We start from the raw sequence: 16,686 nt of genomic DNA on the forward strand, positions 1-16,686 counted from the left end.
TTAAGATGTGAATTATATTAATAGGTATTGATTCTATATGCTAATACTTACAAAGTTAATAAAAAGAGATGACTACTATAAGATAAAGGGTCTGAATTACCTTCAGAGAGCTTCTTGTTGTTTTGTGGTCCTGTTTCATATGCTGCATTTATGCTGACATGGAGTTGGTGAAATAGCGAACAAAAATTAGTATATAAATTGATTTCTGAGACACCGAGATTTGCATATTCTGATATTGAACTAATTTTAGTTCCTAATAAGAAAAGCACTTAAAGAACAATGTATAATTATAATACATTGCTATATACTGGGGGTGCCAAAGAACTGTATACATATGACTTGTGTTTATCTTCTGTTATCGGTGTATATTATTACAATTTTAATACAGTTTCTTTCCTTTCTTAAAATATGTATACATTTGTTGGCACCCTCTGTGTATTATATACATATATAGTATATGTACATATATAATATGTACATTTTATATGTATATCCATACACATAGGAGCTCTAGTATCAAAGAATATTGAAATGCATGATTTATTTTTCATTCTTTTGACAATTTTCTTATCCGGGACGAAAGAGATACTATCTATATCTATATCTCTGTCTAGATATGTTTTTATGGCATTTGGATCAGATTTTCTGTAGCACCCTTTGAAGTCTACAGTGTTATTTATGATTGTGGATTTTATTTGAGAACTAACCCTTTTCTTATTAGTATTATGCTTGGAATAGGCAAACCATTTTGTTTTTAATATGTTTCCTGAGTAAAAGGAAACATATTAAAAAGTTTGACTAGAAGTAGCTCTACTGAATAAAAGGCAGCAGAATAATAGCATTACTCTGAGAATAAATGACAAAAGCTTTTCCTCCTGATTAGAGAATCCATCTCAAGTAGGAAGAGGCTATGTGGCTATCACCATCCTGGACATCAATGACAATGCCCCTGAGTTTGCAATGGACTATGAAACCACTGTGTGTGAGAATGCCCAGCCAGGGCAGGTAAGAAGCTTCAAAACACCGCGCTCCTCATTTGTGACTGCCTTAAAAAGCACCAGCAGCAGCTGCCTTTGAAATTCTGCCAGCTTTAAGATAAAATATAATCAGCGTGTTTCAGCAAAACTAACACTTTGATGTGGAGCATAAACTAATATTAAAGGAACTTTCAAATTCTGGTTTAATTGGGATGATGAAAATTCCTCAAGAAGAAAGGTAAACATTGTAAAAGCTAGGGCAAATGGTTAAAGGCTTAACCTCCTTTAAAGGAGAAATACAGCATATGAAGCCTGATGGGGCTGTTTCCCCACATTACACAGCAGGGCTTAAGTACCTTGAAGTTCTGAGAATTAAATGTGGTTTAATCTCGCTGTGGTTTGTGCTACACATTCATATTGCTCAGTGTCTTGTGATCTTTACTGAAGTGGAATAATCGATCGGCTAGCTTATTATTTCTGAGGTTCACAAAGGTAAATTCAAACATGAATTTTGAAAAGGACATGCCTTGTTTTTCAGAGCCCTTTTGAGACTGGGTTCATATCAGTGTATCTGTTCCTTCCCCCCCAGCTCACTCAGGAAGGTGGTACTTCTTAGAAGGTGTAACATTGCTCTGTCCTGCCTCCGAAAACCTCATAGAGCACACCAGCGTGCCCTCTTGTTTTACCTTCTCTGTCCCTAGGTTATCCAGAAAATCAGCGCTGTTGATAAAGACGAGCCATCCAATGGACACCAGTTTTATTTCAGCTTAACAACTGATGCAACCAACAACCACAACTTCTCATTGAAAGATAACAAAGGTAAGGTGTCATTGTCACCGATGGAGGCAGAGGTATAAACTCTAAACAAGTGCTTTTCCTCACGGAAATGCTGATGATGGAATATGAATATGATATATATATATATATATATATATATATATATATATATATATATATATATATATATATAAAATCAGTAAGGACATTAATTATAGGGCAATAAGGCCCTCAAGTAATTTTTATCTATGGATTTGCTGTCATGAAGAAGAAGCTGCTGCTTAAATAATTTTAGGCCTAAATCCGAATGGGGAGGAAGCCAGAACCAAGTCTCTCTGTCTTTTCTTCTAGACATTTTCTTCTTAATTTGCATGCTACCTTTCTATCTAAATTATTTGATCAGCTGAGGGGCAGCTAAATGCCTTCATCAGGACTATACTCCATAGGTATAACTTGAGACATCAGGAAAATAATTGGACTTTACACATTTCAACCTAAATCAACATTGACTTTATATTTTCAATAACTAATGTCAGTTATTTTTTGATTTTAATCTAAAAATAAAGGTAATCCATGCAAATAGTAAAAAATATATATATACCCCTGATGCAAAAAAATATAAAAAAAAAGAACAAAAGAATTACCTGTCACCCAAATCCCATTTTTCTGCTGCAAAGGTGAACACACTTACCAGTTTCCTATGTGTCACCAGTTTCCTATGTATAGAAATGATTTTACAAATACCTATAAGTAAATTCTGGTCTTGCTTAATTAGATATACATATAGCCATAGGTGTATATCTATATCTATATAAAATGATAGACATATAGACAGTATATAGATAATTATAAGAACTTTTAAAGTAACTGTGATTAGTTCTCCTATGTGACATCATCCCGTACCACCATTTTCAGGACATGATTGAAAGATTTCTCGAAGTCAAGTCCAGAGCTCCCTAGCTTGGAAGGAAAACATGTAGGAATAGGAAGAACGTCAATTCTTACAGTGGCTTCCATCTCAGGAAGCATATACAAAACATAAATAACTTTATGATCTCTTTCCTGAACACAGGGTTCTCTTCTCACCTATTGGGCATTTCAGCATGTGTTCTTCAGTTCGTTGTGTGTGTGTGATTTGATGTCAGCCATGTTAGATTACTAATCAACAACTTCGAAAAAACTTTGTACGTCAAATCATAAACATTTATAACATCTGAGTGGTTGTGAGGCAGAGACGCAGATGTGTGTTGGCATGTGCATGTGTGTTATTGTTTACTGTATAGAAACATACCAAACAATATGTTTTAACAACTCCATGTGTAGTATTTTTTTTAATGAATACTTCTCAGATTCATCCATTTTAAAAGAAAAGATGTGTTTACATAAAAGCCTACCAGATGGAATCTGAAAATCAAAGTTTTATTCCTGCCACGTTTTTAATTGCAGGCTGTATGTTTTCTGCAGGCTCATGGAAGCTTGCTGTTTTGTGCTGTTTGGGAGAGATTTCAGCTTTCTCTTTCATTAAAATCTTATTAATTCTTTTATAGTAACATTGGATAAATCTCTTTTTGACGGCTTGGAAAGGAAATATATATTAAAGCACACTAGATGAACCTATAGTCCCAGTTTTCCTTTATTTTGATTAATAGCTGTAAATTTAAAGAATCATATAAATTCCTAATTAGTTAATTAAGGCAAGTTAGTTGGATAAATTGCTAGCAGATAAAAGAAATCTATTTCAGATATGGAAACCACAGTCTTGTGATACAAACTTATGATTACTGTTAAATGTTTCATAATTACTATGATTGTGTAGAAGAAATAAAGTATTGAATATAAATCAAATACAATGACGCATTTTATCACTGACAAAATGTTTATGCACATGAGGTTTTGGTAACAATGTATACCAATATGGATTTTTTAAAACTATACAATAATTCTCGAATAACTGTGCATACTCAATTCAAATAAAGCGAGAGTGGCTTATTTCACTTATTTCTATATGGGGCTTAGAATGTGTCCAAAAAAGGATAGATTGGGAATTTCATTTGTGCTGGTTGGTGATGCTCCAGAAATACTTAACCTGTTAATGTTTATCATCCTAAGTGTATGGTTTGAAATTTAAGGTAAGTAAAAGGGTGTATGTACTATACGTATTTTTTTTTTACCAAGTTGCAGTTAGTATAAGTAACGCATAAATATTTTCATATTTAGTTTTAGCTTATAACTGTTTCTTTGATTATAAGTGTATAGAGTGACAAACAGACTAAAATGTATGAAAATGAACGAGTATTGGGAAGTAGGGCGCTCGGTCAAAAGAAACTAAACAGAGTGACTGAAATGGGATGAAGTTGGCAGGACGGATCCCATCAGGAATCGTGTGTCATAACTTTGCTTTCCTTCTCCAAGACAACACGGCCTCGATTCTCACCAGGAGAAACGGCTTTCGGAGGCAGGAGCAATCCGTCTACTATCTGCCCGTCTTCATCGTGGACAGTGGGTCGCCTTCACTCAGCAGCACCAACACGCTCACCATCCGCGTGTGTGACTGTGACGCAGAGGGAGTAGCCCAGACCTGCAACGCCGAGGCCTACGTGCTGCCCGCCGGCCTCAGCACCGGGGCCCTGATCGCGATCCTTGCCTGTGTCCTGACGTTACTGGGTAGGTCCTGTTCTCAGCGCTTGCGCTGTAAGAACAATCACAATAACCGTATGTCATGACGTCTCTCTTTTCTGTGCCTCTTGGCACCTGTTCGACAACATAGACATATATTCTATTTGATGGTATTTTGTGCACTGAGCACCGCGGGATCTCTAGCTACACTTTCCAGTAGTATATTTAAAGTATAACTCAGAAGAAAACAAAATATCAGTTTTATTTTTAAAACAACAGTGAAGATAAATGGGTTACGTTTAAAATTGTCTTCAGGTTTTGTTGTTTGTTTGTTTGTTTGATTTACCATATCCAAGTTATTTGCCATAGAATATTCTGCAGAGGAGGCATAGTACAGAGAATCTTTTCTATGTTGTTTTGATAATATGCTTATTTTAGAAATCATACTTTATGTCCTACCTCTTTTCAGAATAGATTTAAGGTGGATTTTTTTTTTTTTTTGCAAATTTTAAAAGATTGCAATTTCAGCAGTACCAGAGTCCTAATTTCCAAAGAAGAGCTAACATATTTAATGGTACTCCATGATTATTATGTGGTGAAATTAGATTTATAACTCTCATTAGAATTGCTGTTTTGTAAGAGATTACGCAGCATCCTTTTAAGAATTGGGAGACATCCATCGTGGGCATTGGGTAGTGAGTGGGTGAATTCCTTAGCTGCATTCCCCTTCCCTGTGTAACTTCCTGCAACAAGGGCAGCAAGCATTTAACGCTGCATCTGAGACTGTACCATGCCTTTACTTGGGGTTTCATTACAATTTGTAAATTCATGTATAATATAGTTTTGTAAAAGCGGAGTTTCGCAATGGGTGTCATCATGGTGCAATGTTTAGAAACAGGATTTATGGAGTTAGGTAAACGTAGCTTTTATTAGTGCCTCCAGCTTGCGCTGGTTTTTCACCAGGGGACCATTCTTCTGAGGCTGGCTTCTTAATCTAAAAGGGGGAAATCATAGAACTAGACTTGTAAGGTTGTTGTGAAAATTAAATGAGTTAATTCATGTGCCTACCATATTATGAACGTTTCATAAATTTTAAGTGCTATTGATGAAGCAAGTTTTCAACCTATTAAGCAAGCTAAGCCTTACTAATACAGTGTAAAGGATCTCATTAAAAAAATGGAAGATATTATCTTCAATAACTTCAGCTAATCAAATAAATCTAAAAGGGAATAACATATTTTTTTCCATATAGCTTCACACAGGTGGCAGAAATTCATTAGAAATGGCAAGTAATTCCCAGTTATTGCCTGATTAGAACGTGAGGGGCTAGAATAAATTTTGAAAAAGATGGAACCATTTCAAATTACTTTTTATTGCTCTGCCAGGTTCCAAAACATAATAGCAAAGATGTAAATTGCATATTTATTTTATAGTAGCTGAATAACCTAGATAAAAAGATAAAGATTTTTCTTACTATTAAGAATGACAATGTCTTTAGCCCAGAATCAGAAAAAAAAAAATTAATAAATGAAGGGATAGGTGGATGGTGTGAGGATGACTCTTTAAACTTAACTTGACCAGTTCATCATAGAAAATTTAGATTATACTTCACTTCAAAGGAATAAGATAAAATTGTATTCTCCAGAATTTAATCTTACCCAACAGTTAATTAACTTGTGATTTTTAAAAATTTTTTTTTTAGAGGCTGTCTGTTTAATGAAGCCTGCCTTATTTTTACAGAATATTTTCACCTGTGACTTCAAGAGTCTTTGCAATTTAGGTTGCTTGATGATTCTACTTAGTTAAGACTCATTACCTAGCAGTTACTGCAAGTAAGGAAAATAGTTTTACTAGATTTCAGTCTTACATGTGATATGTGAGTGAGTGAGTGAGTGTATGTGTGTGTGTATATAAATACATATATCAGCGTAAGATTATAGATTTGGGGAATTTTGTCAAAATTTAGTTAAGTGTGACTACTCTTTTAGTTAAATTTGAACATTTTTCTTAAATAGGCCCCAAATTACGAATGCTTTCTCCACTTCTAAGGATCAGATTTTTATGTCCTATGTTTTATTCAGTTTTTTAAAGTTTCTGAAAGTCTACAAAAATATGTCAAAATAGTTCATTGTACTAAAATACTATTTTGAACCTGGTGTTTCTGCCCACAGCTTCTGTTTTCCTGTAGGGACTCTGCCTGGTAATCAGTATGTCCAAATGTTAGCATTTCAGTTCAGAATTGGGTCTCTTTGTGTCTCATTTCCTGGGTCTTTCCAAGCAGAAAATCAGGACTTTTCATACTCTTTTGGTTCTGTCTCCTCTATTATAGACTCTGGGTTTTCACGATAGGTGTTGAAGCCAATGGGACTGAGTACTCAGAGGGGGAGCTGACACATGCACAGCTAGGTGTGAAACTTGACTTCTAGTGCACAAATGACTCTTTCTTTACGACACCTCAGGAAGTGGTGTGGATCCTATTTCTAGACACTAGGTATAATGATTTGATAACTCAAACATTTTCAGGCTTCTGAACAAATATTGCTAGAAAGACGCCAGGCGAAGAGCTGGGAATGGTGAAGAAGAACTTGAGAATCAAGCTCAATTTAAGGATGAAACTAGAGAAGGGTCTGAGCCTTATACTTGTAAGACAAGCATGCTTTACTGCATGTTTGTGCTCCAGGGATGTGACAAATTATAGCTACTTGTAATATGACAGAAGGGGAGGCACTGACGTTCCCAGAATGCGAATGCTGAGAGGTGGCACAGAAATCAATCCATCCCCAACCTCTGCAGTTTTCATTGGGTGAAGAAAAGGTACAGTCAGGTTCAAGGATTTCCGTATAACAAGTTAGTGGCCGTTAAGGCAAATGTGTGTGTGATTCTAGCTCTCCGTATCCTCAGTTCCTGCTCTTAGCTTTCACTACAAAGGGAATTCACCTTGAAAATATAAAAAATGTTGTTCACATGTAGTCCTGTCTCAAGATTTGAAACTTATGATATGTGAAGTTGGATTTGTGAGGCTCACCTATATCTGTGTTCTTCTAGCTTTATGGGTGATATCTTTTGATTTCTCTCTCATTCTCACTCCTGCTCTCACCCTCTGTCTCTAATGTACTTGTACCTGAATTCTTAAATGAAAGAGATGATCCAGAATTAGAGGACATGGTTTCCTTTATTTATACTAAGTACGACTTGAAAGGGAGACATTAGTATCATATTCAAGGTTCGTGAAAAAGTGATTAATCAGATGCCTCAATTACTTTTCATGTATAAAAATTGCATTGATATTTGGCAAGATACTCTAGTGTTGTAATGCTAAAATATGTATTTTGCTCCAACTCCAATTTCATTATTCATTTTTAGCACAGTTTAATAATTATTGATATATATGCAGTTATTTTTCAACCAGGCTGAAAGCATTTAAAAACAAATTCTATGAATGACTGGTACATTAAATTATTACACCAGTGGATTTTAAGAAATAATCAGAGAGAAAGAATTTCATTTGTTTTAAAATACGGTTTCACTATTAAATATTGTGCCTTTATTCAGAGAATATTACAGTTAGATTCTTCTGTTAGTATAGAAAAACAAGCTTTTATCCTGCTCACTAAAACTGTCACATTATTTATTATATTAAGTTTTGTTTTTTTTCTCTAGTTGGACCTTTAGGTCCAAGTAACTGAAGTCCCGTAGCATTTCCTCCAACTCTTGGCTCTTCAGACACAATCGGGATGAGTTAGACTGGCCCAGCTTCAGGTTAAATAAGGCATTTGTGGGAAGCACTTTCCCACAAATTCATGTTCTTGCAGAGTGACCAGGATGGCCAGCTTGATATTTTGCTGTCATGCAGCTTTTCACTTTTCTTCCCTGATCAACCAAAGGCTAAACTATATTTTCTCTCCTGTTATTGTGGCCATTTATGATTTTATTCAACAAGAAAACATTTCCTGGTTACATAAGTGATAGTATTACATAAATACTTAGGTAATATATATATTAGATTGCTGAGAAAAAATGATGACATTATAAAAGATTGATCACCACAAAAAAAAAAAAAAAGATTGATCACCATTGTAATGTATAACCGACCATAGCACATATTTCCATAGCAGTCCTAGTGATGATAAACAGCAGATGACAGTGGCTAATTTATGGTAGCAGATGTGTTCCTGTTTCAAACAAGTGCGAGCATAGTAAAATTAATTTACATTTAATGAGCTTGTACTTACTGAGTGCTAGACATTAGTCAAGTGCTTCACAAGCATTATCTAATTTAATTCTAATAACACATTTCCTAGGCAAGTATTACTAAGTGGTATCATTATGCCCACTTTTTATATGAGGAAACTGTAAATTAGAGAAAACGTGCAGAGTTACAGGGTGTCAGAGCCAGGATCCAGACGCAGACGAGTCTGCCTTCTGGAAGCCCGTTCCAAGGGATTTCCCCCTGTGTGTTTTGCAGTATGAAACCCTGTGTGTCTCTGGAAATGGCCGGTAGGTCTGTGGGGATTGCAGCCCAGGCACTGACAAATGAGAGGCCACAGTATCTTTGATTGGTTTCACACAGAGGCTTTCCCACTTCTTTGGTCAACTCTGAGTGCCTAACTTAAGGGATCCTCCGATTTCTTCCAAACTTGATAGAATTGTCTGTGTTGAATTTGAGATCATACTTCAGTACAACTGAAATATAATATACCAATCAACTTTGTGCATAAAATCGTCTTTGTATCTAGGTCATTTTTTCTCTATTTTACTTGAGAATCATGAAATGATTCTAACTCGCACATATAATGCAGAGGAACTTTCTGATACTTGTTTAGGGGAAAGGGAAGGACAATTCCTGTTGTGATTAAACGTTTCCCTGTCTTGAGACATGGAAAGCATTATCTCCTTTGTGCAGATGATTAACAAGTCTCTGGTTAAGATCTTTCCCGGGAGATATGGGTAGATATCTTATTGGGATTTTGATTTACATTTCCCCCGGTGATTAGTGACATAGACCCTCTTTGCATATTCCTGCTGGCTATCTGACTGTATCTTTTTGGAGAATTTCTGTTCATGTCCTATGCCAATTTTTAAATTGGATTTTTTTTATGTTGTATAAGTTCTTTATATATTTTGAATATTAACCCCCTCTTAGCTATATCATTGGCAAATATCTTTTTCCATTCAGTAGGTTGTCTTTTTATTTTTGTAGATTTTTTTTTCACTGTGCAAAATATTTGTAATTTGTTACAATCCCAGTGTTTATTTTTTGCCTTTGTTGCCCTATCTTGAGGAGACATAATCAGAAAATATTGGTAAGACTGATGTCAAAGAGTTTACTGCCTATGGTTTCTTCTATAATATATGGTCTCGGCTTTCACATTCAAGTCGGTTTTTGCATTTTAAGTTTGTTTTTACATATAATGTAAGAAAGTGATCCACCTTTAGAAAGTAATCTTGTATGTATCTGTCCAGGTTTCTCAACATCATTTTTTGAGGAGACTGTCTTTTCCCCATTGCATATCCCTGCCTTCTTTGCCATAGACTAATTTATCATATAAATGTGGGTTAATTTCTGGACTTTCTGTTTTGTTTCATTGATCTATGAGTCTGTTTTTGTGCCAGTATCATGCTGTGTTGATTACTATGGCTTTATAGTATAGTTTGAAATCAATGAGCGTGATACCCCGAGCTTTGTTCTTCTTTCTCAAGATTGCTTTGGATATTCTGGGTTTTTTGTGGTTCCATATAAATTTTAGGATCATTTATTCTAGCTGTATGAAAAATGCCCTTGGTATCTTGATGGAGATTGTATTGAATCTGTAGATTGCTTTAGGTGGTATGAACATTGTAACAATATTACTTCAATCAATCCATGAGCATGGTATATCCTTTCATTTATTTGTATTGTCTTTAGTATTTTTCATCAATGTGTTATAGTTTTCAGAATATAGGTCTTTTCCTTCCTTGGTTAAATTTATTCCCCAGTATTTTTTTATGCAATTTTAAATGGTATTATTTTCTTAATTTATCTTTCTGATAATTTATGATTAGTGTATAGAAATGGCACTGATTTCTGTATGTTAATTTTGTATCCTACAACTTTACTGAATTCGTTATTTCTAATAATTTTTGGTGGAGTCTTTAGGGTTTTCTCTATATAATATCATATTATCTGTGAATTATTACAGTTTTACCTCTTTCTTTCTAATTAGGATGCCTTTTATGTCTTTTGCTTGTCTGCTTTCTGTGGCTAGAACATCCAATGCTATTTTGAATAAAAGTGGTGAGAGTGGGCACCCTTGTCTTATACCTGATCTTAGGGTGGAGTTGACCCTCAGGTCAACTGGCTCTGAGGACTGTCACTATATCTTGTGGATGATCTGGTGTGTAGAGTTGGCCCCATGGAGTAAAATTGGTTTGGAGGGGCTTTGGTGCTGACCCAGGCCAACTGTCAGGTGTGCAGTTTGTTGAGATGCTTGGGTGAGATTTCTAATGCAGGCTAAAGCCAGCACCAAATACGTTAGATCTTGACCCTCTTGGGAGGGGCTCTGGTACAGGCCAAGGCTGGCTGCCACTGGTGCCAGGCTTAGGGCTGCTTGGTAGTAGCTCTGATGCAAGCCAAGGCTGGTCACTCTTTGTGCTGGACTTGGAGCTACTTGGTATTACCTGTGGTGCAAGCTGAATCAGGTCACCACTTGTACAAGGCTTGGGGCTGTGTGGGAAAGGTTACTATTAATATGTAAGCTGAGGCTAGTCACCAGGTTTGGCAAGTCTGGAGCCACTTGGGGAAGGCTCTGGCGGGCAGCATTTCAGTGCAATGATGAGGAAGGGAGAACAGTGTTATCCAGGTTAATGGAGAGTGACTGATTTGGCACCTGTCTGTGCTGAGCCAAACAGGTGGAAGGAGAACACAACAGAAGAAGGAAACAGTTGTGATTGCCAGTGCTTCTGTCTCCAGAGAGACTTTGCACCAATTCCTGCCCTTCCAGCCTTTGCCCAAAGGTTAGCCTTCTTAATTCCACCCATAGGACCCAAGAGATTCTCAAATTGCTACCTTCATGATGGAGTTTGGTGTGAATGAGTTTGTGTGCAAGCCCTTTAATAGCTGTGTCTCTGTCTCCCACAGCCCTTTATCTCTCTCTGACACAACTTCTACTGGTTTTCAAACCCAGATACTGTGGGGATTCCTCTTCCCACACACATACCCTGGGCGAGGGAGTCTGTTGTGGGGCTCAGGAGGGATATACCCCCCATTTCTGAATTGCCATACTGCAGGTTTGGGACCTGACCAGCCCCGTCCCTTCTACTTGGCATGGCTTCTTCTTTATATCTTGAGTTACAGAAATTCTGTTCAGCTAGTCTTCAGGTGGTTCTCACTGATTTTTGCTCTATATTTAGTTGTGATTTTTTGGTATGTCCGTGACTGGAGGTGACCTCATTGTCTATGTACTCTGCAATCTTGACCCAGTCCTCTGAGCATTATTGTATCATTATATACCTGGAACTTCATAACATGCAGATCTGATACATAGAAGGCAAGCTGTACCTGCATGCCGAAAGAACCCATGAATGCTTTGAATGCAATCATTAGTGGAAAAGAACATTTGAGTTTATTTTTCCCATTATCCACAAGTAGTATCTCTATTGGACCCTGATTTTCCCATTTCCTAAGATTATACGGTTTTAAGACATTTTTCTGAGTTTGAGCCTATCTGTTTAATTTTTATACAAAATGGATATGGCACAGGTTAAAAGTTTTCAAATTATACTTTCAGGTTAATGGCCCTAGAACTATGTAAAGGCTCAAGACAAAAATAATGAGAACATGTAAAGTTTAGAATCTGATTAAATATAAAGAAAATATTGCAGTAGAGATTTCAAGGATACTTCATTTGTTAAAATTTATCTCAGTCACACACTTGGATTTTATTAGTTATACATATTTACTTATCGTTGTGACTATAAATAATATATTAGCTTCATATGTAAAAATACAATGTTGGCCTTCGATTACTGGAGATTTGCATATATCTGTAATTCTGTAGCACAAAAGTTGACTTCTCTCATCCTTTAGATTTAAGCTTCAATGTTAACCTCCAGTGACATCCTTTTGTGATCACGGCTAGACTGAACTAGAACCCCTACGTTTTTCTTACCCTTTCACTTTTCAAAACATAAACTATTTTCTTGAAACATTTCATATACATCAAATGTACTTACATAAAATCCACATGTTTCTCATAGCTCACAAAATAAGACATATCCTGATACCTGTTCACCTCTCAAAGGTATCAGGCTATCTGAGGCGGGAGTTATCAAAATCACATGTGAGTGCATGTAAAGTTTCTTTCTTTCTGTGAACCAGCTCTATGACTAAAACTTTTATAAGACCCAAAGTAATAGAACTGAATTTTTTGACTTGATTATGGAAGTTCACAATATATGATATTTAACAAAACTAGGTAATGCTTACTATGTGTAGCACTATTTAAGCACTTTACAAATGCTGTAAGCTCACTAATCTTCATTATGTTACTATGGACTAGTTTCTTTAAGATAAGTTCTATTTATAATCTACATTTTGGAGAGGAGAATACTGAGGCAGAGGGAGATAAAATACCTTGCCTAAGTAACCGATTTTAGTAATATTTATGCAAATCAACAGGATCAAGAGCAAAGAGTTAAAAAACAGAGTTATTTATAATAAATTTGTGAAATTGCACACAGATTGTTCTAGCAGATTTTTCATTTACAGTAGGTCATATTCAGTTACATCTTATAGATAACAGTAGTAATTGTAATATAATTGCTGTTTCACAGTTTAGTATGTCATTTGGCAATAAAATTTTGTAGTAGCATTCCTTAAGACCATATGCAATTAAACTTGTTCTAGTATTCTGAATCGTTCATTTACATCAGCTGTCCAAAAGACATATATTGTGCTTCACAAGTGTGAATTGTGAATCACATATGTAATTTTAAATTTTCAAAGAACCTCATTAGCAAAAATAAAAAGAAATGAAATAAATGCAGACGTATTTTATGTAAAGCAGTATAACCAAACTATTATCATTTTAATATAAAATTAACATATTTTTCATTTATAAAAATTAAGTCTAAAGTCATGTGGATATTTTATACTTAGAGCATGTCTCAATTCAGAATAGCCCACTCAGTATCCACATGTGGCTACCATATTGGATAATGAAGATTTAGGCAACTCTTTTATGACTAATACATTTTGATTTATCATATAGACTATAGAGAAAATATTTTCTCTTGATGATGGCTAGCTCATCCTTCAAGTCTTACCTCAATGTCATCATTTTTGTGGGACTTTCTCTGAGCATCCTGGCCAGAACATACCTTCCCATACATATTTTCCTAGCAAATGTTATATATCTGCATAATTATTGCATTATATAATAGTTGTTTTCTTTTTTATACAGAATATTGAACTTATTAATGATCAGGGCTGTCGGCATCTCTAGTGACAATACATTGCCTGTACTTTTTGTAACAAATATTTATTCAGTGAATACTTACCATTAAGTATCGTTCTTTGTGCATAAGACACATCTGTTCAGAGTAATAGCCCTGCCCTCATAAGCTTACAGTTTTAGCAAATTAGTGTTCCGTAAAAATACTGTTGGATTAAATGAAATTCAGCTTTAACACTTTGGTCATAGTTTGTGAACAATGGGTTAAACTTAAGAAAGTGATATTTAACAGGTATACATATAAATTCTTGCAACTGGTTTTAAAATGACAACCTTTTACAGAGCTTTAGAACGGAAAAGATGTGGCTTGATAACTGAGTAGGTGTAAATGAACCCCAGACTCAACATTGAAATACGTGTAAAAAAAAATAATTAAATACATTAAAGGAAAGAGCCCTTCTTCAATATAAGTAACCTTATTTAGTTTTGTACCACATCTGCCGAATTCTGTCAAGTTCTGGATACCAAGACTCGATATTGAGAATGCATACATTCATAAGCAGAGGGCATTCAGGATGACACTGAGATATTGAGCTGAGGACCACACTCCAAGTTCTTTTATAGCAAATCTGGATGACTTAAAGTGTCTGCGTCTTCAAGATGATAAGACATCTTTTGATAGAAGTGTAGTGGAGATAAGGGCTTCTTAATTGTAGGGGCCACTGATGTCATGGTTAACCTCTAGGAAGTTGGTTAGGAACGTAGGACTGAAATACGTTCAAGATGACTAAGTAAAAACCATGTTCCTGTTTAAATGTCTGGATATATATCTGTCACAGACCACAGTGAAAGTGAGAATAAAGGGGCCTAGTAATTTATAGTATGGGATGTGTTTTATGCTTCTGTATTTTTCTCCCTCATTCATTTTATTTCTCTCATTTTGGGCAGAATGGTGTTGTTCTGGCCTGCATGCCTCTTTACATCTGTGTGTCTCTGTGCCTTCTTACATGAATTGCATTCGGATTTCTACTGTGTGTATATACAGCCTACAAAGCCTACAAAACTCTTGGTAGGGTTTCACCAGGACCCAGCACTATTGCCTACACACTGGGATACTCACGAAATGTTGACTTGAATGTTATGAAACTGAGTTCTAAAACCAGAAATTTAGGTCGGCGTTGTGCTTTCACTGCTGCAGTAGCATTCTTAATGCTTTTCTAACATCTGCTCTTCCCGTCTTCCTATCCTCGGTCCAATCAGAATGATTTTTTCCAAAAAGCAAATCTGATCATATCACGTATTTCATAAAGCACGTTGGCTCTTGGGCCTGCAGGGTCTTCTAGGTGCTTGCATCCTCCAACCTTACCTCCTAACTCTTTCTCTATCTATTCTCCAGTCACGTGGTTGACTGTGCCAAGTCACTCATTGGTTGACTGTGCCAAGAATATCACCTCTGCCCCCCTAAACCAAGTTCAGTTACCCTCAGTTAAATTTTCTTTGTCTGTACCTGTTTCCCCTAACATATATCTTTAAAGATATATATCTTTTTCCCTCTTTCATTCAGAAAAATACTTTTACTTTTAGTCGTCGTATTTAACTGTCCTTATTTAAGTGTGAGTTCCGTGAGGAAATGTATTATCCCTGCTTGTAAGTGCAACATGATCTCATCATACCTAATGCATATACTAAATGGTTAACATATATTTGTTTGTTAAATGGATATGTAAGTTCATGAACAAGCAGCACAATATAAGTACATGTCTAGATTTCAGCTAGACCTAAATCTTTTCTTTAGTCTCTGCTCACACCTATAGTCTATAGGAACAGAAAAGACATGTAACAAAACATTTAAACTGCATAATCTTGTGCTTACTTAGAAAGTAATTTTAATACAGGAATTATCTCCATAGATCCTGAAAAGCAGTTACTTCTTACTCTACATAAAGGTTAAAATTTATTTTTTTACATCCTCAAATAGTTGGAAAAAAATACTCTCCCAAGTCATTGAAATGTTAACTTGTCTAACTTTCTAAACCACTTCACAGTTTTTTCAGCTTCAAGTAAGTCTGGGAAATAAGATAAATTTCATAATATATTAATATCCTTAACGTGTATTGTATCTATGAACTGAAACACCCAGGGGTGTCTTGTGTTTCACCTTTACTGAACACTCTACGTGAGCATCAAAAGGCAAATGTATTGGTAGTATGAAAATATATTTACAATAGAATATAAAAAAGAATTGTTACGTGTGTGTGTGTGTATGTGTGTGTGTGTGTGTGTGTGAGAGAGAGAGTGAGAGAGACAGGCTGAGGAGGAAGTGGAAGAGCTGGTCTTGCTGCCTCGGGGCTGGCAAAGGGGGACGGGAGGCAAGCACACTTGGTGTAACTTCACAGAGATGCACAGAAAATGCTACCTGACCTTTTCACTTTTTCATTTGTCTAAAAATGTTTCTATGTGGTACCACTCCTTCCACCATTTGCTTTAGTTTCAGTGCCCATATCATAGTAAAAGGGTCCATGTCGTAAATGAAGTCAGAAGCCATCTTGAATAATCAGAACCCTTCTGCTGCTTCTACGTCTTCCTCATTGTCTGGCACGGGTTTGGACTCTCTCATCTCCATCAAGTCATCTTCAGTTAGTTCCTCTGGCCTGGTGTCTATTAACTCTTGAAATTCCCCAAGGTCCGGATCTTGAAACCCTTCACCCACCCTCACCTCCCCACCATTTTTTGCTATCTCCACAATCTCTTTCAGATTTCCTTGACTGGTTCTGTCATAAATCTGTGAAGTCTTGCACAACATACTGCAGTTGTATCTAGCAGGAATTTACTGTTTCCAGCTTGATGGCTTGCACAGCTTTTTCTATTACAATGTTGGCATCTTC

General features: G+C 35.9%; 1 protein-coding gene across 5 annotated transcripts in view; it reads left to right on the forward strand.

Annotated features, from left to right (window-relative positions):
* CDH7 (cadherin 7) overlaps window positions 1-16,686 on the forward strand; it is a 127,844-nt gene that overhangs the window by 96,634 nt on the left and 14,524 nt on the right. For all 5 annotated transcript variants that reach the window (XM_033087710.1, XM_033087709.1, XM_033087712.1 and 2 more), the window contains 3 exons: window positions 884-1,005; window positions 1,679-1,796; window positions 4,167-4,418. In XM_033087710.1, the coding sequence (XP_032943601.1) occupies window positions 884-1,005; window positions 1,679-1,796; window positions 4,167-4,418 (492 nt within the window). The remainder of the gene's footprint in view (window positions 1-883; window positions 1,006-1,678; window positions 1,797-4,166; window positions 4,419-16,686) is intronic.

This window comes from Rhinolophus ferrumequinum, chromosome 19 (genome assembly GCF_004115265.2).
Source record: "Rhinolophus ferrumequinum isolate MPI-CBG mRhiFer1 chromosome 19, mRhiFer1_v1.p, whole genome shotgun sequence".
NCBI lineage: Eukaryota > Metazoa > Chordata > Mammalia > Chiroptera > Rhinolophidae > Rhinolophus > Rhinolophus ferrumequinum.